The sequence below is a fragment of the Capra hircus genome, chromosome 20, assembly GCF_001704415.2.
Source record: "Capra hircus breed San Clemente chromosome 20, ASM170441v1, whole genome shotgun sequence".
In the NCBI taxonomy this organism is placed as follows: Eukaryota; Metazoa; Chordata; class Mammalia; order Artiodactyla; family Bovidae; genus Capra; species Capra hircus.
This window is the reverse complement of record NC_030827.1, coordinates 70,981,117-71,001,474: the sequence shown is the minus strand read 5'-3', so window position 1 is coordinate 71,001,474 and position 20,358 is coordinate 70,981,117. Positions and strand designations below refer to the sequence as shown.

The window sequence follows — 20,358 nt, the reverse complement described above, 5'->3', positions numbered from 1 at the left end:
CAGTGGTGGTAACTGGGAACTTCACCATCTCGTTTCCCACGTGACTGAGCATCCACTGTCCACTGGCACCAGAACTCAGCAGAGGCAGTGGGACCCCACTTTCTCGGAAGTGAAGTGAGCGCGTGCGGGAGGGGTCATGACATCATGGGAGTGATCACTGCCTCATGGGGAGGTCAGGATGGACACTGCGGCCGCAGGGATGGACAGTGCGGTCACCGGCCTCCTGCTGCTCTCGCGACGTTTGGCTCTTGGGCCTGCAGTACCTCAGCTCTCCCTTCTATTTCTAAATCCTTTACTGAGTCGATGGGCCCGAATTCAAGATCCTTGCCGGTCTCTACTCAACAGCGTGTGAAGAAGGAGGTGTGGGTTTCACAGAGAAAGGACAGAAACTGACACCGCAGGTCTGCAGACAGCCTGGGAGGTTGAGTTCTGGGAAATATCAGCTGCTGTCTATGTGAGTGTGAAACACCCAGACCCTCCTGTTATCCAGAAAGTGTTTCCTACGGAATTTCAATGACTGTGCTTTCCCAGCCTCCTAGAAAAGCAGCAAGAGACCCCAGGCAGACGGCGCTCCTGTGCTGGCCTGAGTCACACCTGCTGTTGCCTTTCTAGTAACAAACACATCCTCAAGCATTTAACACGCTATGTTTTATTCATTCTATTGAAAACCTCCGGTTGTTTTGGAGCTGCCCGATCCCTCCCCCCACCCCCAGCACCCTGAGGGGCCCCTGCAGGCGGTGGGCCCCTCGCAGCTCCTGGTCCCACGCAACGGGGATTCACCCCTGAGCTCTGTACATTCACAGCTCTGAACCCACGGCCCTAAGTCACTACGAAAGAGAAAAGAGAATCAGGAGGAACAAACATCCATTCAAGGTCTGTTTATCAGAGATTTTTTCCTGAAAACGCACAGCAGCGTTTCATTCAAAACCCCTTCATCCACAGACGCGGGCCGAGGCCCCTGCTCAGAACATCTCGGCTCGTTCACCTCCTTCATGGCCGGGCGCGGGGCTTTGTCTTGTGAAGATGAGCCTTCATGCGCTCTATGGTCATGACCTCAGTCCTGTTTGCTGCCAAGTCTGTGCTAGAAGTTCTGTATCCTACGGGCCAGCGCCCTGGAATGATGTCAGGTGCCCCTGCCCCACTCGGGGCGGGAGGGGCTCTGGAATGAACGGAAGTGAAGGGGGTTTCCTTTCCTGACGCCTGTCCCTCTGTCTGTCCACACGCAGGTCTCCGAGCCTCAGGAAGTCAGTAAATATTTGTTCCGCAATTCCAGCCCTGGTGGCCACTTTCCATGGCCCCAAGACAAAATCCAATCGCCTTAGAAATTAAAAAAAAAAAAAAAAAAGTCCCAAACAAACCCAGAAGCTTTGCTCCAGGAACACACACTGTGTGGTTGTCATTGTGCTTTGAGGACACGTTTCTAATCACGTCCTGAGGAAATGAATCAAGGTGATTTCGTGACCGTGAAGGAGGCCCCTGGAGCCCCTCCCTGAGCCCAGAGCTGCTGCCCCCCACCTCCGGGCACAGAGAGGGACCCCAGCCCCCAGGTCTCCCTGAACCCCACCACCTGCTCCCCACACCTCCCTTCCCTGAGGCTCCCCTGGCTCCTGACACCCTGGGAAACCTGGGGGAAAGGGGGACTGCTGGGGGGAGTCAGCTGGCGAAGCCTCCTGGGGACTGACTGTGCCCTTGGAGCCCCCGCCGGTTTCCACAGCGGCCGGATTCCCCTCCCCACGCTCAGGGCTCTGGTCCCAGCCTGCGCTCGCTGAAGTGGATCCGGTCACCCTGAAACAGAAACCCTAGGCTGGTGTAAGAGCATCGGGGCTGAGAAGGGCTGAGGCGGCAGGAAGGCGGCTCAGGATGGGGTGCCTGTGGCGCCCCAATGCTGGGGCGGGGCAGGGGGGCTGCCCAGATGGGAGGGGCTGGAGAGAAGGTCAACTCAAAGCCCCAGAGAGCCCCAGGATCTATCAAAAAAGGGCCAATAAATAAATATCCTCTGACCCTCAAAGGAAAACGAAGTAGAAAAACGATTCTCTTCTCGTAAAAAAAAGGCTGAATGTTTCCTGAAGTATCTAAATGAAGTTTACAAAAGGCTCACGAGCTCCTGCAAATATAGAAATGCTTAAAAACCGGTGGCGGCCCTGCCCGCGGGCTCCGAGGAGGGCGGCGGACTGCGCTGGAGTCGACACGCGGGCGGGAGTCACGCCTGCACGTGCCCGTGGAGGCCGCCGGCCCGCACTGCCCGGACCGGACCGGACCGGACCGGAGGGCCCAGGGAGAGGATGGGGGGCTCGAGGTGAGGACAAAGCAACTGAGGGCCCCCCCCGCGCCGCTCGGAAGCGGGGCTGGAGCTGCCCCGCGAGCTGCTGTGGCTTTCCTTTGGGCGGCGTGCAAGGGCCGCCCCGGCCCGGCCCACCCCGGATCCGGCTGAGGGCAGGGCAGGGGCAGCACGCGCGGGAGTGTGAGACGGGCTGGCGGCTGAGCACAGGCCTGGCCTCCCCAGACCCTTCCGCCCTAGTCCAGCTTCTTGCGAACAGGCTCCGTCCCAGTGGCCGAGCTTTCGGGACTGAAGTCGGCGCAGAAGCCGTTGGGGGTGGGAGCCGGGGGTGTCCGGGCGCAGCTCCGGGGGCGCGTCTGCTCGGGGTACAGGTATTCCTCTGCGAAGTCGGGGTTCGCTTGCACGAACTTCTCGAAGTCGGCTGGAGAGACACGGGCACCTTGGTTAGGAGCGTGGGGGGCCAAGGCCTCCAGTCTGGCGTCTCTCCGGGCGCCCCTCACACCCGGGGGCGTCTTGGGATCTACGTGCACGCCTAGGAGGCCCCGTGCTCGTTTCTCTGCGGCGCCCTGGTCCCTGTGGAGTCCGGGGCACCGCCACGCTGCCTCAGCCTCGCCCTTCCGGGCACTGAAGCGTCACGTTCGAGGCGTGTCCCGGGTGCTCAGCGTCCTGAGATGGCCTCGGCTGTGCCCCGGGGACACCCGGTGCAGGGGCCCCCTGAGCCCTCTCGGGGCCTGTGCCCTGTCTCCCGGTGACTTTGGGTCCCAGCTTCGGGGTGGGGGATGCCCTGGGCTTTGCTGGGGGTGCCCCGGGGGCTCGGCGATGCTCTGAGCCCCAGGTCAAGGTGCCGCAGGCTCCAGGCGGCTGCAGAGAAGCGCCCGTGCTCCCTCGGGCGGCGGGAACAGCCTCCACGGGGTCTGCAGTCTGGGGGCTCAGAGCAGCGGCAGCCTCGGCTCCCCGCGGCCCCTTTACCGCAGGCGTGCACACCCAAAGCGAGGCGCGGCGGCTCCTCCTGACATTTGGATGTGATTTTAAAACAAAGCCAAACAAGGTGACCTTTCCTGAGCAAACTCTGCTCTTATCTCAGGGAGATTACGGCTCGTCAGAGGATGAGCCGGCTGCCCTCGGGGGGTCCTGCTGCCCTCGCCTGGGTGGATTGCTGCCCGAGGCGTGCAGCCGTCCCACCATGCATGGCGACAAGTGCCAGGGCCAAGCCCCCCGGAGAGGAGGTGCCCTAGGAGTCAGGCGGAACCCCTCCTGTTCCCAGGGGCCCTGATCTCCGCCCGACAGCAGCCCCTGCGAGGCGTCTGCTTCCCTGCCAGACGGACCGTGCAGTGAACCACCGCACAGAGGAGGCTGGAGCCCCGCCCCAGCCCTGCCAGGTTCCGGGGGCGCCGGGGAGTCTTCCCCGGCTCTCGGCCACTCACCAAACGTGATCCTGCCCTTCCGCTCTTGGTCTATGGCCCGGAAGAGGTGGGTCACGGTCAGCTCCGCCACCCCCAAGGCCGTCTTGAGGATGCTGGACAGGGCGTGCTCCTCGACACTGCCGTCCTGTGACCCGAACATCTGCGGGGAGGGGCGGGCATCACCCAGCGGCCTCCCCTGCCACATGGCCCGGGGCTGCTCCGCTCTCAGGCTGGGCAGGAGCTCAGCTCCACGACCCAGCCCTGGGGCCTTGAGTTCCCTGCTCTTATGTCTTAAATCCACCAGACACGGTGCAGTGGACGCTGCAACGCGATGGCCTGGCGTTCAGGCATTGCCTACGAGGCGCCCACTTCAGACATGCCCCTGGGTCAATGCACCATGGCCGTGACCTGTGGTCACTGGCAAAACCGCAGGGTGAGGAGCAAGGCCGGCCCCCAGCCCCTGAGGTCCCCTTCCAAGGAGCCCTGGTGACCCACACGGCGGACCACCGCAGTGACCCCCTCTTCCCTCCTCCTCTAACTTCCCCCCTTCTGCTCTGAATTCACCGCTGAAGAGTGAGCCCCGAAGCCCCAGGCCCCTTCACCCCCCAAAGGCAGAGCCCGTCCACTCTCTCCCCATGAGCTCGCTGTGCGGGGCCGCCGTGGGCCCTCCAGGACCTGTGAGTGACAGGCCTGTCCTCTCAGGGCTCCCTGACGGTCATCGCTGCGGGCGTCTTGCAGCCACAGTGAGGCCACACCGGCGGGTGCACCCACAGCCTCGGTTACTACCGGGCTGAGACCCACCCGCAGCCCCTGTCCCTGTGCGGCTGACCTTCCCAACGCCACCCCTCTCAACCAGCTCTGGAGGAGGCCCCCGGCCCCCCGAGGCTGTGGCAGAGCTAGGGGCCACCCCCCCGTGCCGCCTGTGGGCTCTGCTCCCCACTCCGTGGCCTGGGGCCCCAGGCCCAGCTGCTCCCAGACCCCGGGGCCTCTGGAGTGTCCACTCTGCCCTCCTGCCTGGAGGTGGGCTCCCCAGGGCGGGACGCCTGCTCCCTGGGCCAGGCAGAGCTCAGGCCCTGCCCGGACTCACTGAATTCTGTCAGTGAGACGAGCCGGCCACCCACACACACAGCCTTCTGGAGGTGGGAGACCCGCCACCAGGCGCTTCCAGCAGCCTCCGCCTGGTTTCCGTGTTGGGGGCTGCCTCCACCGCCTCCGGGGCCCAGCCCACTCCCCCTCCCCGGCCTGGGGCTGTGGGGCAGACAGCTCCTGAGTCCCCTTGTATCTCACTTCCTCTTTAGGCTTGTCGAACCAGATTATCTGCAGACAAACCTCTCTCGCAGCCTCCAGAGCCCCACAGTCCAGCCCAGCCCGTGGATGCCTCCCACCCACCAGTGCTGAGACGCTTTCGGGGGATGAGCGGGCCTGAAGCCTGAATCTGTGATGCCAAAAGCGAGGGGACCTGTCTCTACATCCAGAGACGACCCTGCCGTCTGTCTGAGAAAGGCCAGGAGCCACCGGGGCTCCCCCCTCCACCTTCCTGAGCTGACGGGGTTTGTACCAGGACCATAAAGAAGGCTGAGCGCCGAAGAATTGAGGCTTCTGAACTGTGGTGTTGGAGAGACTCCTGAGAGCCCCTTGGACTGCAAGGAGATCCAACCAGTCCATCCTAAAGGAGATGAGTCCTGGGTGTTCATTGGAAGGACTGATGTTGAAGCTGAAACTCCAGTACTTTGGCCACCTCATGCGAAGAGATGACTCATTTGAAGAGACCCCGATGCTGGGAAAGATTGAGGGCAGGAGGAGAAGGGGACGCCAGAGGAAGAGATGGCTGGATGGCATCACTGACTCCATGGACATGAGTTTGAGTGAACTCTGGGAGCTGGTGGTGGACAAGGAGGCCTGGCGTGCTGCAGTCCGTGGGGTCACAAAGAGTCGGACATGACTGAGCGACAGAACTGAACTGACGGCAGCAGGTAGAGAAGGTAGAGACAAGGGACCCAACAGTGCGTGAGCTGCCGCTCGGGGGCCCGGCCAGCGCGGGAATGCTGCACCCCAACCATCGGCCCGGAGGGACTGCGGCCAGCACACGAGGAAGGCACAGGCGTGTCTGCACCCCCGGGCAGGGCGCCGCGCAGACCCCCCTCACCACATCTCGGGGCTGCACAGACCCCTGGGCAGGGCGCCGCGCAGACCCCCCAGAGCAGGGCGCCGCGCAGACCTCCCTCACCACATCTCGGGGCTGCGCAGACCCCCGGGGCAGGGCGCCTCGCAGACCCCCCTCACCACATCTCGGGGCCGCCTGCCCACACCCACTGAAACGCGCCCCAATCCTGGGCTGTGGGTGGGGATGGAGGGGGAACCTGTGAGTCCTCAACGTCAGGTGGGGCAGCCTGTCCAGACGAGCAGCACTCGGGGGCGCCCTGTGGGGACATGGGACATGGGGGCCGCCCACAGTCTGGGGCCCGGGAGGGGCGGTCCCTGCAGGGGAGGCTGTCATGGAGAAGCGCCAGGACGCTCGGGGCAGCCGCACAGGCGGCCCTGCCCCCCATCCCGGCCGGTGCACCTGGACCTGGGTGGGCACCCTAGCATTCACGGTCGTGCTCGGCGGCTGCACTGAAAACAGTTTGCCTGCTCCCTACCAGCCACCATCGTGATGGCCGGTTCCACCCAGTGACGTCCGTGCAGCTGCTGTGGGCCACCTGCTGGAGCGAGGCTGACACAGGGCGATGAGCCCCAAGAGGTGCCCACTGAGGCTGGAGGATGCGGGCGGGCTTTCTGAGCCTGGGTCCACCAAGCACTGATGCTGCCCGTTAACTCCTCTGCTGTGACTGGCAGAAGCCACCCTGCGCCGTGGGGGACCCTCCCAGCTGTGGGGAGGTCTGCTGGGGCTGGAAGGCAGAGGAGGCATTCTCCACCACTGAGGGACAGGGGTCCCCTGACCTACACACGGCAGGTGCCCATGAGTCTTGCTCATCTGATCTGCACCTGTGAGATGGAGCCTGTCTCTCAGCGGGCAAGGCCTGCCTCGCTCCATCCTGGGGGACTGACCCCATGAGATCAGCCTTCGGGACCGCTGGGTGGATCTGGGTGGGCCCGGACTCTAGCACGACCCTCTCCCCGCCTCCCAGACTCACGCACCCCTTGCCAGCAGCCTGGCTCGGAGTCACACTGGGGCAGGTGGCTCTCCAGTCCCGAAACCCTGTTTCCTTCCAGTCAGCAGCTGATGGGGAGGCCGTGTGGGGAGAGACAGCCCAGCAGCCCCGCTCGGCACCAGCAGGACCCGGGAAGGGGAGCAGGGACTCTCATCTAGGAGAAGCCGGGGAGAGGCAGTTCTGGGCCTTTCTGCAAGCAATGGCTGGTACAAGCTCATGTGAAAAAAGCCAGGTCACGACTAAATTCCCCAACCTCCTAAGGGACTACAAAGTGTATCACAGGTCGGACGAGCCCGTGTCTCCCCGACCCCACACGTTAAAGTCGCAGAAGCGCCGCACTTGCCTTGAACGCCAGCTGGATGGTGTCCAGGGTCCGGGCTGGCCGGCAGACGACAGACAGGGCCACCACGTACTCGCGCAGGTCCACCTCCCCGCCGCCGCCCTGGGGAGAGACGCCTTCAGCGAGGGCCCCGCCACCTCCCGAGGGCACACGTGGTGTCAGGGGTCTTCGAGCGACCTGCTTCAGTTCCCTCAACTACAGGCGAGCTTGTCGGCAAACGCTGACTTAGAAGCCAAATTTGTATTTACATTTGAGATGTGCAGGAAAAGACACTCCAAAAGACAGAGCGGCTAGGAAGATGGGCCTTGAAGGCTGGTCTCTCCTTTGCTTCCAAAATTGCCCCCAGGGAAAAACAGCTCTCCCCACCCCAGCCCACCCCCTACCTCATCAAACAGGGAGAACAGGTCCTCCAGCGACTCAGACTCGGGGACCCCCAGCTGCACTGCGAACTCGGGGAGCGTCACCCCCCTGCCCTGCGTCATTCTGGCACGTTCTGCATGCCTCTCCAGATCCTGTTCAAGTCTTTCTGGTTTCAGTCTAAAGAAAAAAAAAGAGGGGAAGATTGTTTTCAGTAAAGTCACAGAAGCTTTGCTGCTATATCTTAAGACCCAGCAAACCACGAAGATGATTCCTAGACAGAGCATCAGTCAGTCCTCAGGGAGAGGGGCTCTTCTGGAAGCCTGAGGGCCGACTGTGTCCCCCGCAAGCACTGGGACCCCTCGGGGTGCGGGCCCACCCTGGGACAGGCCCTCCCAGGATGCAGGGCGGGGCTGGGGGGCAGGGAGGCCATCCATAAAGAGACAAGTCAGCCATTCAGGGTTTAGGACACTTCTGTGTGGAATGATGCTGGTGTTTGAAAAAAGAAAAAAATCCAAAACCTTAGAAAGAGCACCGTTAATTATCTCAACTGTCCTCCACCTGTGACCTCTGGGCTGCCATCAGTGCCTGGGCAGGGACCCCGCAAGGCCTGGCAGGGTCAGGCCCACACGAAGCCTGTGCCCGCTGGAAAGTCTCACTCCTTTGTCCCAAGTGCCCACGAGATGGCCGTCCTGACTCAGTGCTCATGCATAAAGGATGAGGGAAGCTCACCCCAGGCCCCTGAGCAGCCTGGCAAACTCCAGAAGACAGGTGTCGGCGGGGAGACGGAGCTGGCCTTCCGCCAGGGCCAGCTGGCAGTCCTCGAACGTGTAGTCGGTCACGGCGACGCCCAGGGCCCTGCGGGAGAGGACAGGCCGGGTCAGCCGCCCTCAGGGCTGCAGGGGGACTATCCCAGGAGGGGAGCAGCCGGACAGCAGCATCATGCGGAGGCCCCGAGTCCCGGGCCCTCTTGCTCCAGGCTCAGCTCTGACGGCGGAGACCCACGCGACAGTGATGCCTGCCGACTCACACGTCCTACGTCCTGCTCCGGGACCCGTGGGTGCAGCGCCCTGGAGCGGCCTGTCCCCCGAACACATGCATTTTTAACAAGAGACCGCCCTCCGCACGACCCAGGCTGTCTGCCCTGTAAGTGGCGCTTCTGTTTAGGATTCCATGTTCTGCAGCCTCAGTGAAGCTTAGTTACACATTAAAAGTAGAAGTTGATAAGAATACAGGTTGTGTTCAGGGTGGGGGGGAGAGTCATGGAGAGAACCAGCTTCGAAAGAACAGGAGTGACCCTCTGGATGAGACGTGGGGTGCGGGGGTGCTGGAGAAACAGGCAGCTTCACCAGCACAGCCCCGGGCGTGTCCGCACGGCTTGGAGTCTCCTGCCAGTACTCAGCCGCGAGGAGGACTTGGGGGGCAGGCCCTGTGGCATCAGGGGGTGTGAAAGCCGGAGGAGAGCACACACACACGTGAGGGGACGGGCCACTCTGGGGGCCCCCCGCTCCCGGCCTAGGAGGCAGGACAGGCAGCGTCCCATGAGTCCTCCCACCCAACGGAGGGGGGCAGGCTCGGCTTCCCGGGCCGTTCCCACCTGCGTGTGATGTGGGGAGAAGCTGCAGGCCTGCCCCCAGCCCTGCGGACTGAGGCCCCTCCTGTCAGGTCCCCCCCAGAAGCCACATCCTGGGGGGGCCTGAGCAGGGCCTGGAGGGAGGAGGGAGCCCCTGACCCTCCCCCTGGACTGCCCCAAGCCTGCAGGATGGGCTGAGGGTGCCCGTGGAGCCCGTAGGAGCCTTTACCAGGAGCCACTGGGCGCTGAGTGCTCTGGATGCCGAGGCGTGTGAACCGGCAATGTTTAAAGAGCATATTTCAGGGAGCTCCCAGGTAGCCTGGAGGTTAGGACTTGGCGCTTTCACTGCGGAGGCGCGGGGTCGATTGCTAGTCAGGGAACCAGCCCGTGTGCCAAGCAGCGCAGCCGAAACACAGACAGCAGCAAGGACAGGAAGGCCGCGCTCGGCACGAGAGACAGAGGCCGGACATGGCCGCAGACTCAGAGACGGGCCCGGGGCCGCCCCACTGCGCAATCACAGTGCCGCGCTCGGCACGAGAGACAGAGGCCGGACATGGCCGCAGACTCAGAGACGGGCCCGGGGCCGCCCCACTGCGCAATCACAGTAAGGCCCGCGCTTGGCACGAGACACAGAGGCCAGACAGCTGGCTGCAGACTCAGAGACGGGCCCGGGGCCGCCCCACTGTGCAATCACAGTGCCGCGCTCGGCACAAGAGACAGAGGCCGGACATGGCTGCAGACTCAGAGACGGGCCCGGGGCCGCCCCACTGCGCAATCACAGTGCCGCGCTCGGCACGAGAGACAGAGGCCGGACAGCTGGCCGCAGACTCAGAGACGTGGGGCCCGGGGCCGCCCAGCTGCGCAATCACAGTAAGGCCCGCGCTCGGCACGAGACACAGAGGCCGGACAGCTGGCCGCAGACTCAGAGACGTGGGGCCTGGGGCCGCCCCGCTGCGGGCCAGCCTGGTACCTCTGCAGTCCTGCCCACGAGGGATGGAGCCCGCATCAGGCACCTTCAGGGACAGGAGGCCGCCCTCGGGGTGCAGGGCACCCTGCTCCCCAGGCTGGTGCTGCCCTGAGGTCAGAGGGAGGCAGAACCTGGTCATCCCACAGGCTGCCTCAGATTTCACGGAAAACAGCCTTCTCCTGACGTTTATGGAAAGCGTATTCACGGTAGGAAATTTACCAGGTATCGAAAACGACCCTGCCAACCCCGTCTCCGTAACCGAGTGGGCTTCCCCTCGTCTTGGCGGGGCAGCCGGCCCTCCGGATCCAAGGCTCCACATCCCAGGACACGGAGGGCAGCACACGAGACCGTCGCACCCGAGGCGCTTGGGCCTCCCTGGGCTTTGGTCTCCGAGGGCCCCGGACCCAGTCCCGGGCAGGTACGAGCGCAAGGCTGTGGTTCCTGGTTGCCATGGCGATGACTCTGAATTCCGCTTAAGAGCACTCAGTCTGGCCGTGTGGGCGCGGGAAGGCCCAGTGTCCCCGGGCCGCCTGCAAGGCCTGTGGGGCCCTGGGTGGGACCCTCACGGTTCTGGAACCCTCCTGCACCCGTGAGGCAAGAGGGGACCCCGTGGGTATCTGTCCTTTCCCACTGGGCCGATACAGACTGCGTGACAGCTAGAAGTTTCCTTAGGGCACATATTTAAGACTTTTAATAGTTAATTTACTCGAATGTAAACTAAACAGCAACAAAACACCACACCCAAACTGTCAGGCCTCCGACTCTGTGGATCGATATCTGTCTAGCTGATCAGGGTCCCCCACCGCCCTGACTTCCCGAGAGGTGAGACTCGAGTGCCTCCTGCCGCCTGGCGGCTGTGTCCCAGAGTCAGTGTCGGGGGTGGGGTGGGGGCGTGTCCCCCCCACCCCCGAACTCTGCTCCCAGCGCCAAGGCTCTGAGGCGCGTGGGCAGGCCGAACGCCTGGGGCCTGGGACCAGCAGGGAGCCGCAGGGAAACTGAGGCGGGGATGCTCCTGGCTGCTGGCACGCCATCACATAAGCGACACGGGATTAAGTGCACAAAACCCACGCGCAGCAGAGGGAGCACCTCAGTGCCGCTCTCAGGTGGAGGGCAGCCAGGACCTGCCGGCCCTGGCCCTGCAGTGCGCTCTTGCCCACGGTCCCGCTGCCTGTCTCCACGGGGCTCATGCGGACACAGCCCCGCGGGCGCTGCTGGCTCTCAGGACAGGCTGCAGTGCAGAGGATTCGGGGGCAATGACCCATCCTCCAAAGGCTGAACAAGCAGAAATGTCCTCCAACAGGACGGGGAGACAAGCGCGTGGCCAAGCACACTCTGGCTGAAGCTCGGCCAGGCTGGTTCAAACCCATCTCCCCCCGCTGCCGGCTGGTCTACAGCAAAGCCGGGACACCGGCGGACAAGGACACCAAGTAGTGAGTGCCTGGTGAGGCCAAGGGCACCGGGGCGTCCGGGGAACCCCCACCCGGCTGCGCTGGGGGGCGGGCGCGGGGCTCACTCACTCTGCCATGACTTGGCGCACGTTGCTGGCGTATAGGGCGGGGTCCTTCTTCTCCTCCTCCGAGGGCGTGTACACAGGGAGGAACTGCACACACAGAGAAGCCGGTCACCCGCACGAGCGTGGACTCCCCCTGCCCCGCCGCCGTCACCACCGCAACGCGACCTCCACCCTGGCAGGTCAAGGGCTGTCGAGCACATTCCACCAGAGTTGTCTTCGGGACACAAGCAGGGGCACACGTGCGCACACACACAGACGCATACACCCACACATGTGTGCACACTCCCAAACCACCCTGCCCCACCAGGAGCACCGCTCCCTCAACGCAAGAGCCAGGGCCTGGGGCGGTAACTTCACCCGGGGGCTCAGTCTTCAGATGCAGAAGAATCATACATGTGCCCCGTTTCTCACGGTCTCGGTTTTGGGTTTCCCGTGAGAGGCTCTCAGCAGCTTTTGGACAGCTGCTGCATTTGAAGAGTAGGGTAAATTGCCCCAGAAACTCGGGTCTCTGTGTGACTGAAGCTCACACAGTGTTTTATGCACATAAGACCCACACCTCGGGCCAGGCTCCATCGGAGAAAAGGAAAAAAAAAACATCACCGCACCCTTTCAGCATGGATGCTCAAGAATACAGGACACCCGCCATCCTATCAGCGCCCATCGGGTAACTCTGGTCTGTCACTCACTGCTCCCTGTTTAAAAGCTGCGAGCTGCAACAGCCCCCTCAGCATGGGCGCCTTGTAGGGGCGATACAGGGAGGAGGTCGGGGCAACGCCACACAGCCACACAACTTCAACTCTTCAAATCAGGAGCCAGTCTGAACCAGAGCGTCCTCCCCGGAGTCTCGCCCCGCTGCTGCCTCCCGGCCACAGCAGACATCCTGGGCTGTGGGCCGGCCGCCCCTGGGCTCACGCCACGGCCCTTTCAGCTCAGTGCTTTGCTAAGCGGCTTATTTCTGCTGAAGTGAAAAGCCTGGCCGAAGGCCGGGATCACGTGTAAATTCAGCATTACTCTGCAGCATTTACTGGAAGGTAGCAAATGAAAAGCTCTACGTTGCGTAAGACTAGTCTTTCATTTTTCAGATGCAGGAGTAGCAAATGAATTCCACTTTTAAGAAAACAGACTATTCCTCATCTACTCAGCTAAATTTGCAGGCTGCATGAACGTGGCACGTTTGAGCAGAAAGGACGTGTACTGGGACTTTGGAGACGGGCTGGAGACTGGCCAGCAGGCCGCCTGGTCTGACCAGGTATTCAACAGAGGACAAAGATGCCAACCGTGTTAGCATCAGGTGAAAATATAAGCCAAGAGAATCATTAATTGCTTGTGTACGAATTTTATATGCTCTTAAGCTGCACTAACCGTAATAAGGGAACAATGGGCTTAGCTTCCTGTTGATATTTAAAATCCTATCTGAACGGATAAAAGGTCATACAAGGGACACAAAGTGACGGAAGCGCTGGGAAGCCCCCTAAGAAGCTGTGAGAAAGGGAGCGTTCAAAGCAAGACAGACGACCGGCAACCTCGTAGAGATACCAGCACGATGTCGTACGATACCACGTCCACAGAGGTCCGACATAACCTTGCATCTGTGTGTACGTCAGCCTGGCAACACTGTCTGTGGAGGCCCTAACGTGATGCAATGTAGCATTTGCAACGACACACAGCACATCGCGAAACCGCACGTCAGCAGCGGCTCCGCAAGACGCTGAGTAACGTAACGCGGCGTCGAGACAAACCTCAATTTCCACTTGATTGTGAAGCTGGCACAGCGTGAGCCACAGGATTTTCAACCTTGAACATGAACAGATTTACAGCAGGGTTAAGTCTCAATTCCCTGCAGCTCTGAAGCCGGGTCTCCACGCCCCGCTCCCCTGCAGAGGGCACCCCTGAGCAGGCCAGTCTCCGGGAGGCGCAGAGCCTTCCTGGGCACAGCCCTGAGGGCAAGGCTGAGCTCCTCAGACACGCCCACGCCTGCCTGGGCGTGGCCACACCCCCACTTGTCCTCCAGCTCAGGACACCTCGTCTCCCCAGCATCAGGCCCCTCCGTGCACCCCAGGCCCGAGGTCGTGGCACCCCTCCCACCAGCCACCTCTTCACGGCCTGCTCCAAGCCCAGCTGGCCAGGACCCTGAAGGACCCCTTTCCCAGACCCTCTCCCAGCTTCCCCCTGGCTCCTCACCGCCCACTCCACCCTCCAGCCTTGGTGATGCACCCCTGCCACGTGGGCATGCCAGGGACCCCGGAAGGACCACCCCTCCCCGCCAAACACCAGCACACACGTCAGCGCCTGAGCCCCCTGTGTGCCCCTGAGCTGTGTGGATGGGAGCCCCCTTCCTTCCTGGGGTCAAGCTGTGCGCTTGGTCACTGAGCGGACAGACTCAGGCAAGAAGAGGAATTCATTTCCCTCCCGTGGAGGGGAGGACCAACAACTTCAGTCCCGGGATCCTGGGTGCAGGGAAGGCTGCCTCACGCAGCTGGACTCCTTGGACTGAACCGAACTGCTGGTCGGCGCGGCGACCCCTAAAGTAAGTGGCTCGGGGGCCCCTGCAGGGGAGGACTGCGCGGGCTCTGACTTACGCTCCCGGGCCTCGCCACGTCCACGTGATGGTGTCCTGGGGGCAGGAGAGGAGCCGTGAGTCCCGACAGAGCCCCTCGTCCCCGCGATCCCCCTCCTCCCAGAGCCGCCCAGCGCCCTGCTTCAAACGAGCTGACGGAACAAACTGAAGAGGGGGAAATCTAGAGCTCTACAGGCTGGTGACGGATCCTCGTTCTCAGAAGCCGGCCAATGAGCGCGCCTCTTCAGAGCCGTCTAAGGACGGCTGCGCCAGCCCACGTGGCTGCCGGCTCTGTAGGCGTTCAGGCCCCGGGTCCGTCCACACCAGCAAGCACAGGGCAGTGCACAGACCCGGGCCCACGGACCCAGCTTGGAAGCAGGCGCGCTGCACGCCTCTGGGGCCCACAGACGTCAGAGGGATCCCACCGTGTCTGCACCAGCCCCCGCCCCCGCCATGACCCATCATGACGAGGCTCCCGAGGAAGCTCGGTGTGAGTTAGTCTCAGTTTTAAAAGGTCCCCAGTGTGAGCTGGGCGGCAGAGCTGCTGAGGAGATGGGGGTCTCACACCAGCGGGCCCGGCTCAAGGACAGGCCAGGACTTTACGATCCACGAGAGCAGGGCTTCCGGAGTGAGTACGGGGGACACTCTGGAACACCGGGCCGTTCTCACGCCCGGGTCACTCGCTGGACCTGCACGCGTGCGAGAACACACTCACCAGTTTGTTCGGGTACCTCAAAACCACAGGCTGGACGGGGACCCCCGGGATGAAGGCACCTGTGGAGGGAGGAGGGACACCTCTCATTTCCGCAGCGGCACATCCCCTGCCCGCACAGCCCGGCTGGGTCTCGGAACAGAGTGGGCTTCCTGGTCAGAGGCCTCTGGGTGCCGGCCGTGGACACCCCATGCCAGCTGTGGACACTCAGACCAAACCCCAGGGTCGCAGGAGACAGACAGGAGAACACTCCGGGCCGAGGTACTCTGCCAGGGGTGAGGGGCTCCCCCACCGTCTCGCAGAGAAAGAGAGATAAACAAAGACACTACCTACCAGGCTTGAAGGTGATTAAGCAGGTCCTATTGGTACACGTGCCTTCTGGAAAAATCATTATCTTGAAATGAGAGGAAAAAAAAAAAGTCAGCATCAAAGTGCCGGTTCAGGGGCCAACTTCCCAACCTGCTTCTTCTGGGCCTGATGTGGTTCAGACACTTCAAACACATTCAGCGGAGAAAAGTAAGAGGCAGACAGAAGCGTTCATGAGTCCCCCCTCTAACTGCTGCTTTTACTGAAATCTGGAAGCAACGCAGACACATTAACAGCATGCACCTCCCGATGGCGGGATGCGCAGTGCCCACTGGAGCCGCCGCGTGGGCCAGACACGGACCAGCCGGACAGAGGCGCGTGGGCGGGCAGCGTGAGGCTGGGGCCGGGGCCTCGTGGACCGGGGCCGGGCCCACAACGCAGGCGCCCTCGGAACCAGCAGCAAAGTTAACGCCCTGTCACCAGGATCTCCCATCTCTCTGACTTGTACCAACTTCCGGCAGGGGGATGGAAGCTAACTTCCCCCACGTGCTGGAAAATACAGCTCATAAGGCTGCTTTCAACCCTGGGCCCTGGAGGAAAGACCAGCTCCAGGGGGCTGGGTCCAACCCTGGGTCGGGCAGGTGAGCTGAATGGAGGAGGGGGTCATGCCATTCTTGTGGGGGCGGCACCAGGACCCTGGAAGCACAGCCCCCCCGGGGCTGCCTGTCCACGGGCAGGGGGCCCACCAGCAAGGCCGTCACTGTTTTCTGAGCAGCCAGAACCCGGGGAGTCCTGTGGGGCTCCAGCTTCTCAAGGTCAGCTCAACAGAAAAGAAAAACTACATATGTATACAGCAGGGGTCAAACCGCACCCACGCTACCACTGGCTGAGGATTCTGCCCCACAGCCCAGGCCAGCCTTCCCGGGGGTCCCGAGGGAACCGAAGCGTGCCAGGCAAGCTCGGAGCTTTGAAGAGCACGGGATGCAACCCAGTGCGTATTTGGACACTGCTGACCCCGGAGCCAGGCCAGCCAGCTATTTCCGACGGAGAACTCAAAACATGACTAGGGAAGTTCAGATGCAAGTGAAAATTATTTTCCCCGATTTCTTATTGTAAAATGCCAGAACCAAAAATATCTGATATACAAGCACACTTTTGGATTTGCACTTATCAAAAATAATATGAAACACAACATCTCCAAGGAAGCCAAGTTCTGGCCCTCAGGTTTCTTTCCCCTCTGACCCGTACGGTCATGTCTTTCGGAATAAATCCGAGCAGGACACAGGCACGGCCGCCCACCTGTGGCCACTTCCCACCAGACTGTGCCCGCCTCTTGATTTCCTCCACCGTCTTCCTGCGGGAGTCCTGGTCTGTCCGGGACACGAACACTGGCCGGATGTACTTTATCAGAGCTGAAAGAGAGGGCGGGGTGCTCATGGGGGGTGGGGCCGATGGGCGCTGCCCGTGGCGTGGTGAGCCCCCCAGAGGTTCCCCGCAGGCTGTGCCAACCACAAGGGATCAGGGACAGCACTGAAGCCTTAGAGGACGGCTGGGAGCCCCCGACCTGCGGGGCACAGACAACAAGTCAGGAGAGAGAGACAGGGCTGACCCGCCGGTCACCTGTGTCACTGAGGGAAGAGCCAGGGAGCCCAGGGCGCGTGGCTGACCTCCCCAGGCCCGCAGCTGACCTCCCCGGGCCTGTGGGTGACCTCTCTGGGAAACAGGACCTCTGCAGATATGGCCAAGTCAAGATGAGGTCACGCTGCACGGGGTGGGCCCTGTTCAGGGACTGGTGTCCTTGTAGGGACCTTTATTTCCTGGGGGTCTTACAAAAGTGAAAAAAAAACATTTTTAAAAAGAATAAAATTCTACCTAGTTGGGTCCATGGCACTCAAAAAAATCTAAGCGGATCTCAGTGATACTTTGTCCTGTGTCTTGAAACAGTTTGTTTTTTCGTGCAGTTGAAACAATTTCATCCTTCCTCACAGATTATTCCTACGCTGCTAAAAAGGATCATAAGGAGAAAGGGAGGTTTGGTGGAACCACCCAGAAGATTGAGGCAGGTGAGCCCACCAACCGGTACAGCCCAGCAACTACCCCCCGGGACAGATACTGAGCTAGCCCCAGCTTCCAGCGCTTCTGTGAGCTAAGGGTAACGGGCTCTGTTAGAACTCGAGGGAGCACTGTAACCCGCAGAGTTGAGGGCACTTGTGTGCTAATAAAAAATGAAAATCACAGTAATATCAGAAGAAATCATAACACAGAGGTCGAGGTCCAGGGCCTAGCTCTCGGGGGTGGGACCTGTGCAGACATGTCTGCCATCATGTGACCTTTGGCTCTGGGAATTGCTATCACAATCGGAGCTTTTAACAACGCGGTTGTCCTCCTTGGGATGACGCTTGATTTTCTGGGTGTGTTTGTTGGTATTTCTGGGGGTATAAACATGTACACCACCTACTTGTGCTTCCAGAGGTCCTTAGAAGCCCAAGAGGCAGCTGAGAACATCCACCTCGTGTGGAGTCAGGTTCTACATCAAGAGCCTAGACTCTCGGCCGGCACCTGCTTATAATCTCATATTTAACCTGAATGTCTCTAGACTCCAAGTTTGTTTTATGCACCATTTTCAAACTTTAAATAAAATTCTGAAAACTACAGTGAACGGAGTCAGTGCCCCCAGGATCAGGGGGCGCTCAGCACTCCCACCAGGATGGGGGGCAGTCTCCCAGCAGGACTGAGGGGGTGGGGCTGACTCCTTGCAGGATGGGGGTGCTGATCACTGCCACAAGGATGAGGGGACTGGAGGGGTGGGGCTCACTTTCCCACCAGGATGGGGATCACTCTCTCCCAGCAGGATGGGGGTCACTCCCCCAGCAGAATGGGGATCACTCCCCCAGCGGGATGGGGCTCACTCTCCAGCGGGATGGGGGTCACTCTCTCCCAGCGGGATGGGGGTCACTCTCCCAGCGGGATGGGGGTCACTCTCCCAGCGGGATGGGGGTCACTCTCTCCAGCGGGATGGGGGTCACTCCAGCGGGATGGGGGGGTCACTCTCCCAGCAGGATGGGGGTCACTCTCCCAGCGGGATGGGGGTCACTCTCTCCAGCGGGATGGGGGTCACTCTCTCCAGCGGGATGGGGGTCACCCTCCCAGCAGGATGGGGCTCACTATCCAGCGGGATGGGGGTCACTCTCTCCAGCGGGATGGGGTCACCCTCCCAGCGGGATGGGGCTCACTCTCCAGCGGGATGGGGGTCACTCTCTCCAGCGGGATGGGGGTCACCCTCCCAGCGGGATGGGGGTCACTCTCTCCAGCGGGATGGGGGGTCGCTCCCCCAGCGGGATGGGGGTCACTCACTTCCCCATATGGGGATGTCTCTGCTCTCCGCCTTCATCACGACGGAGGACATCGTCATGGTGACGGGGATGGCGTCGAAGTACGAGGAGTGTGGAGCCAGGGTGAGGATGGCGGCCTCGGTGGGCGGCGCCTGCCGCCCCTTCACGACCACGTGGTGGAAGCCGCCAGCGAGCCACATGGTGCGCATGATGGCCTTGAGCAGCAAGTCCACGACTCTGCAACAGAAGCGCGGCCGTCGGGGACAGCGCCTCGGGCCCATGCCCCGCCAGGGCACCACCGACCCCAGACGGCGCCCGCACCCGTCCTGAGGCAAGGGCACCGGGGGCACTGGAGACGCAGAGCCTTCCCAGGGAGGGGGCTGGGAGGCGATCGACCAGGGCAGGGACCTGCCCTCGCCCACCGCCCTCCCCCACCGCCCTCCCTTAGACACCTTAGACTCAGGCCTGTGGGCAGGAGAAGGTCCGAGGCCCCAGGGCAGGCATCAGAAGAGAGATGGAAGAACCCCCCCACGTCAGCACATTACGGAGCCAGGTGCTCTGAGACCGTCCAGGGGACAAGAAAAAGAAAGCAGTGTGGAAATCAATTGTCTCCTGCAGAAATGCCAGCGCCCCCAAAAGGCTGGAAAATGGAGAGGGAACCTCCCAGAACATGCCAGAAAAAGCCAGGACGGAACTATGAGACACGAAGGAAACAGCTTCTCAGACTGAAGGAAGGCACAGGTCCCAGCACCATGCCAAGGCGCTGACCAGAACGCATTTTGTTAAGAAAAAAGAATATTCATGCAATCTCCTCTCAAAAGCTTTCAAACTTCCAACAACAAAGACTTCAAAACTTTCCAGAGAAGCACGCGCGCTTCCAGCGTCTAGCTGCAGGGAGTCAGCAGCGCGTCACGAAAGCGCTGAGTCAGCTCTACACCTAACCCCCACTACCCACCAACGCACAGAGCAGAATAAAGACACCTCCAGACCCAGAAGGGGAGTGCGTTCCTTCCGCGTACCTTCTTTCAGGGATGAGAACCCGAAATTCCAGAAAATCTTGGATGAAAAACAAAAGGAAAAAGCAAACAGGCCCAGGAAACGCAGACCACGGCCGAGCCGGCAGCAGCGGAGGGACGCACACCGGGCGGGGTCAGGGCCCCAGGCCCGGGGGACAGCGGCCCCCAGACCGTGGCTGCGGGACCTCGGGGACAGAGAATTTTGAGGCTACGCTCAGGGCTCGTTGTTCTGTTCGTAAAAGGCAACATAAAATTGGAAATTTCATAAAACGGGAAAACACAATACAGGAAGTGAAGGTCAGGCTTCACACAGCAGGCGGACATGGGGTGACTTCAAGAAGCCACGTGTGAGGGAAGCCCATGGTGACCCCGACCGCCACCCTCGCCCGGCCGGGGCCCCGGACCCGCCGGCCGCTCGGCGCCCCTCAGGGCTGGGCTCTGACCCCGACAGGCTGACTCCTTCCCTGGGCGATGGAGGCCACGGCAGAGCCACGCAAGGTGGGTGTGTGTGCCGCTGGGGTACACGCCAGGACACCAACACATGCACGCACAGGCACACACTCACACACACACAAACACGCATCTGTACACACGCATGTACACACATGGATACACGCGGAATGAGTCTCTGTGGACATGAACACCCAGCCCTCCCGTGAAACTGCCCCATGTGCACAGTCGTGTGCCCGTCTCTCCCTCTCTCTCTCTCGCTCACTCACACACGCACACACCACGCGCGATGCTTCTGTGACGTGGGCTGCTGGAACTAAACTTTGCTGTGGTTCGCTTGTCACCCGATGAGATCGAGTGCATCACTGCAGACAAGAAAAGCCGCAGGAGTCGGAACACGGA

The 20,358-nt window shown here is 61.5% G+C and overlaps 1 protein-coding gene across 2 annotated transcripts in view; it reads right to left on the bottom strand.

Moving 5' to 3' along the window:
* Window positions 627-20,358, bottom strand: part of LPCAT1 (lysophosphatidylcholine acyltransferase 1) — a 37,480-nt gene continuing 17,748 nt past the window's right edge. For both annotated transcript variants that reach the window (XM_018065659.1, XM_018065660.1), the window contains exons 3-14: window positions 18,513-18,727; window positions 16,458-16,570; window positions 15,186-15,246; window positions 14,856-14,914; window positions 14,163-14,197; window positions 13,323-13,377; window positions 11,588-11,670; window positions 8,263-8,388; window positions 7,557-7,710; window positions 7,177-7,275; window positions 3,703-3,841; window positions 627-2,699 (exon numbers count right to left, since the gene is read on the bottom strand). In XM_018065659.1, the coding sequence (XP_017921148.1) occupies window positions 2,515-2,699; window positions 3,703-3,841; window positions 7,177-7,275; window positions 7,557-7,710; window positions 8,263-8,388; window positions 11,588-11,670; window positions 13,323-13,377; window positions 14,163-14,197; window positions 14,856-14,914; window positions 15,186-15,246; window positions 16,458-16,570; window positions 18,513-18,727 (1,324 nt within the window). In that variant the 3' untranslated portion in view covers window positions 627-2,514. The remainder of the gene's footprint in view (window positions 2,700-3,702; window positions 3,842-7,176; window positions 7,276-7,556; window positions 7,711-8,262; window positions 8,389-11,587; window positions 11,671-13,322; window positions 13,378-14,162; window positions 14,198-14,855; window positions 14,915-15,185; window positions 15,247-16,457; window positions 16,571-18,512; window positions 18,728-20,358) is intronic.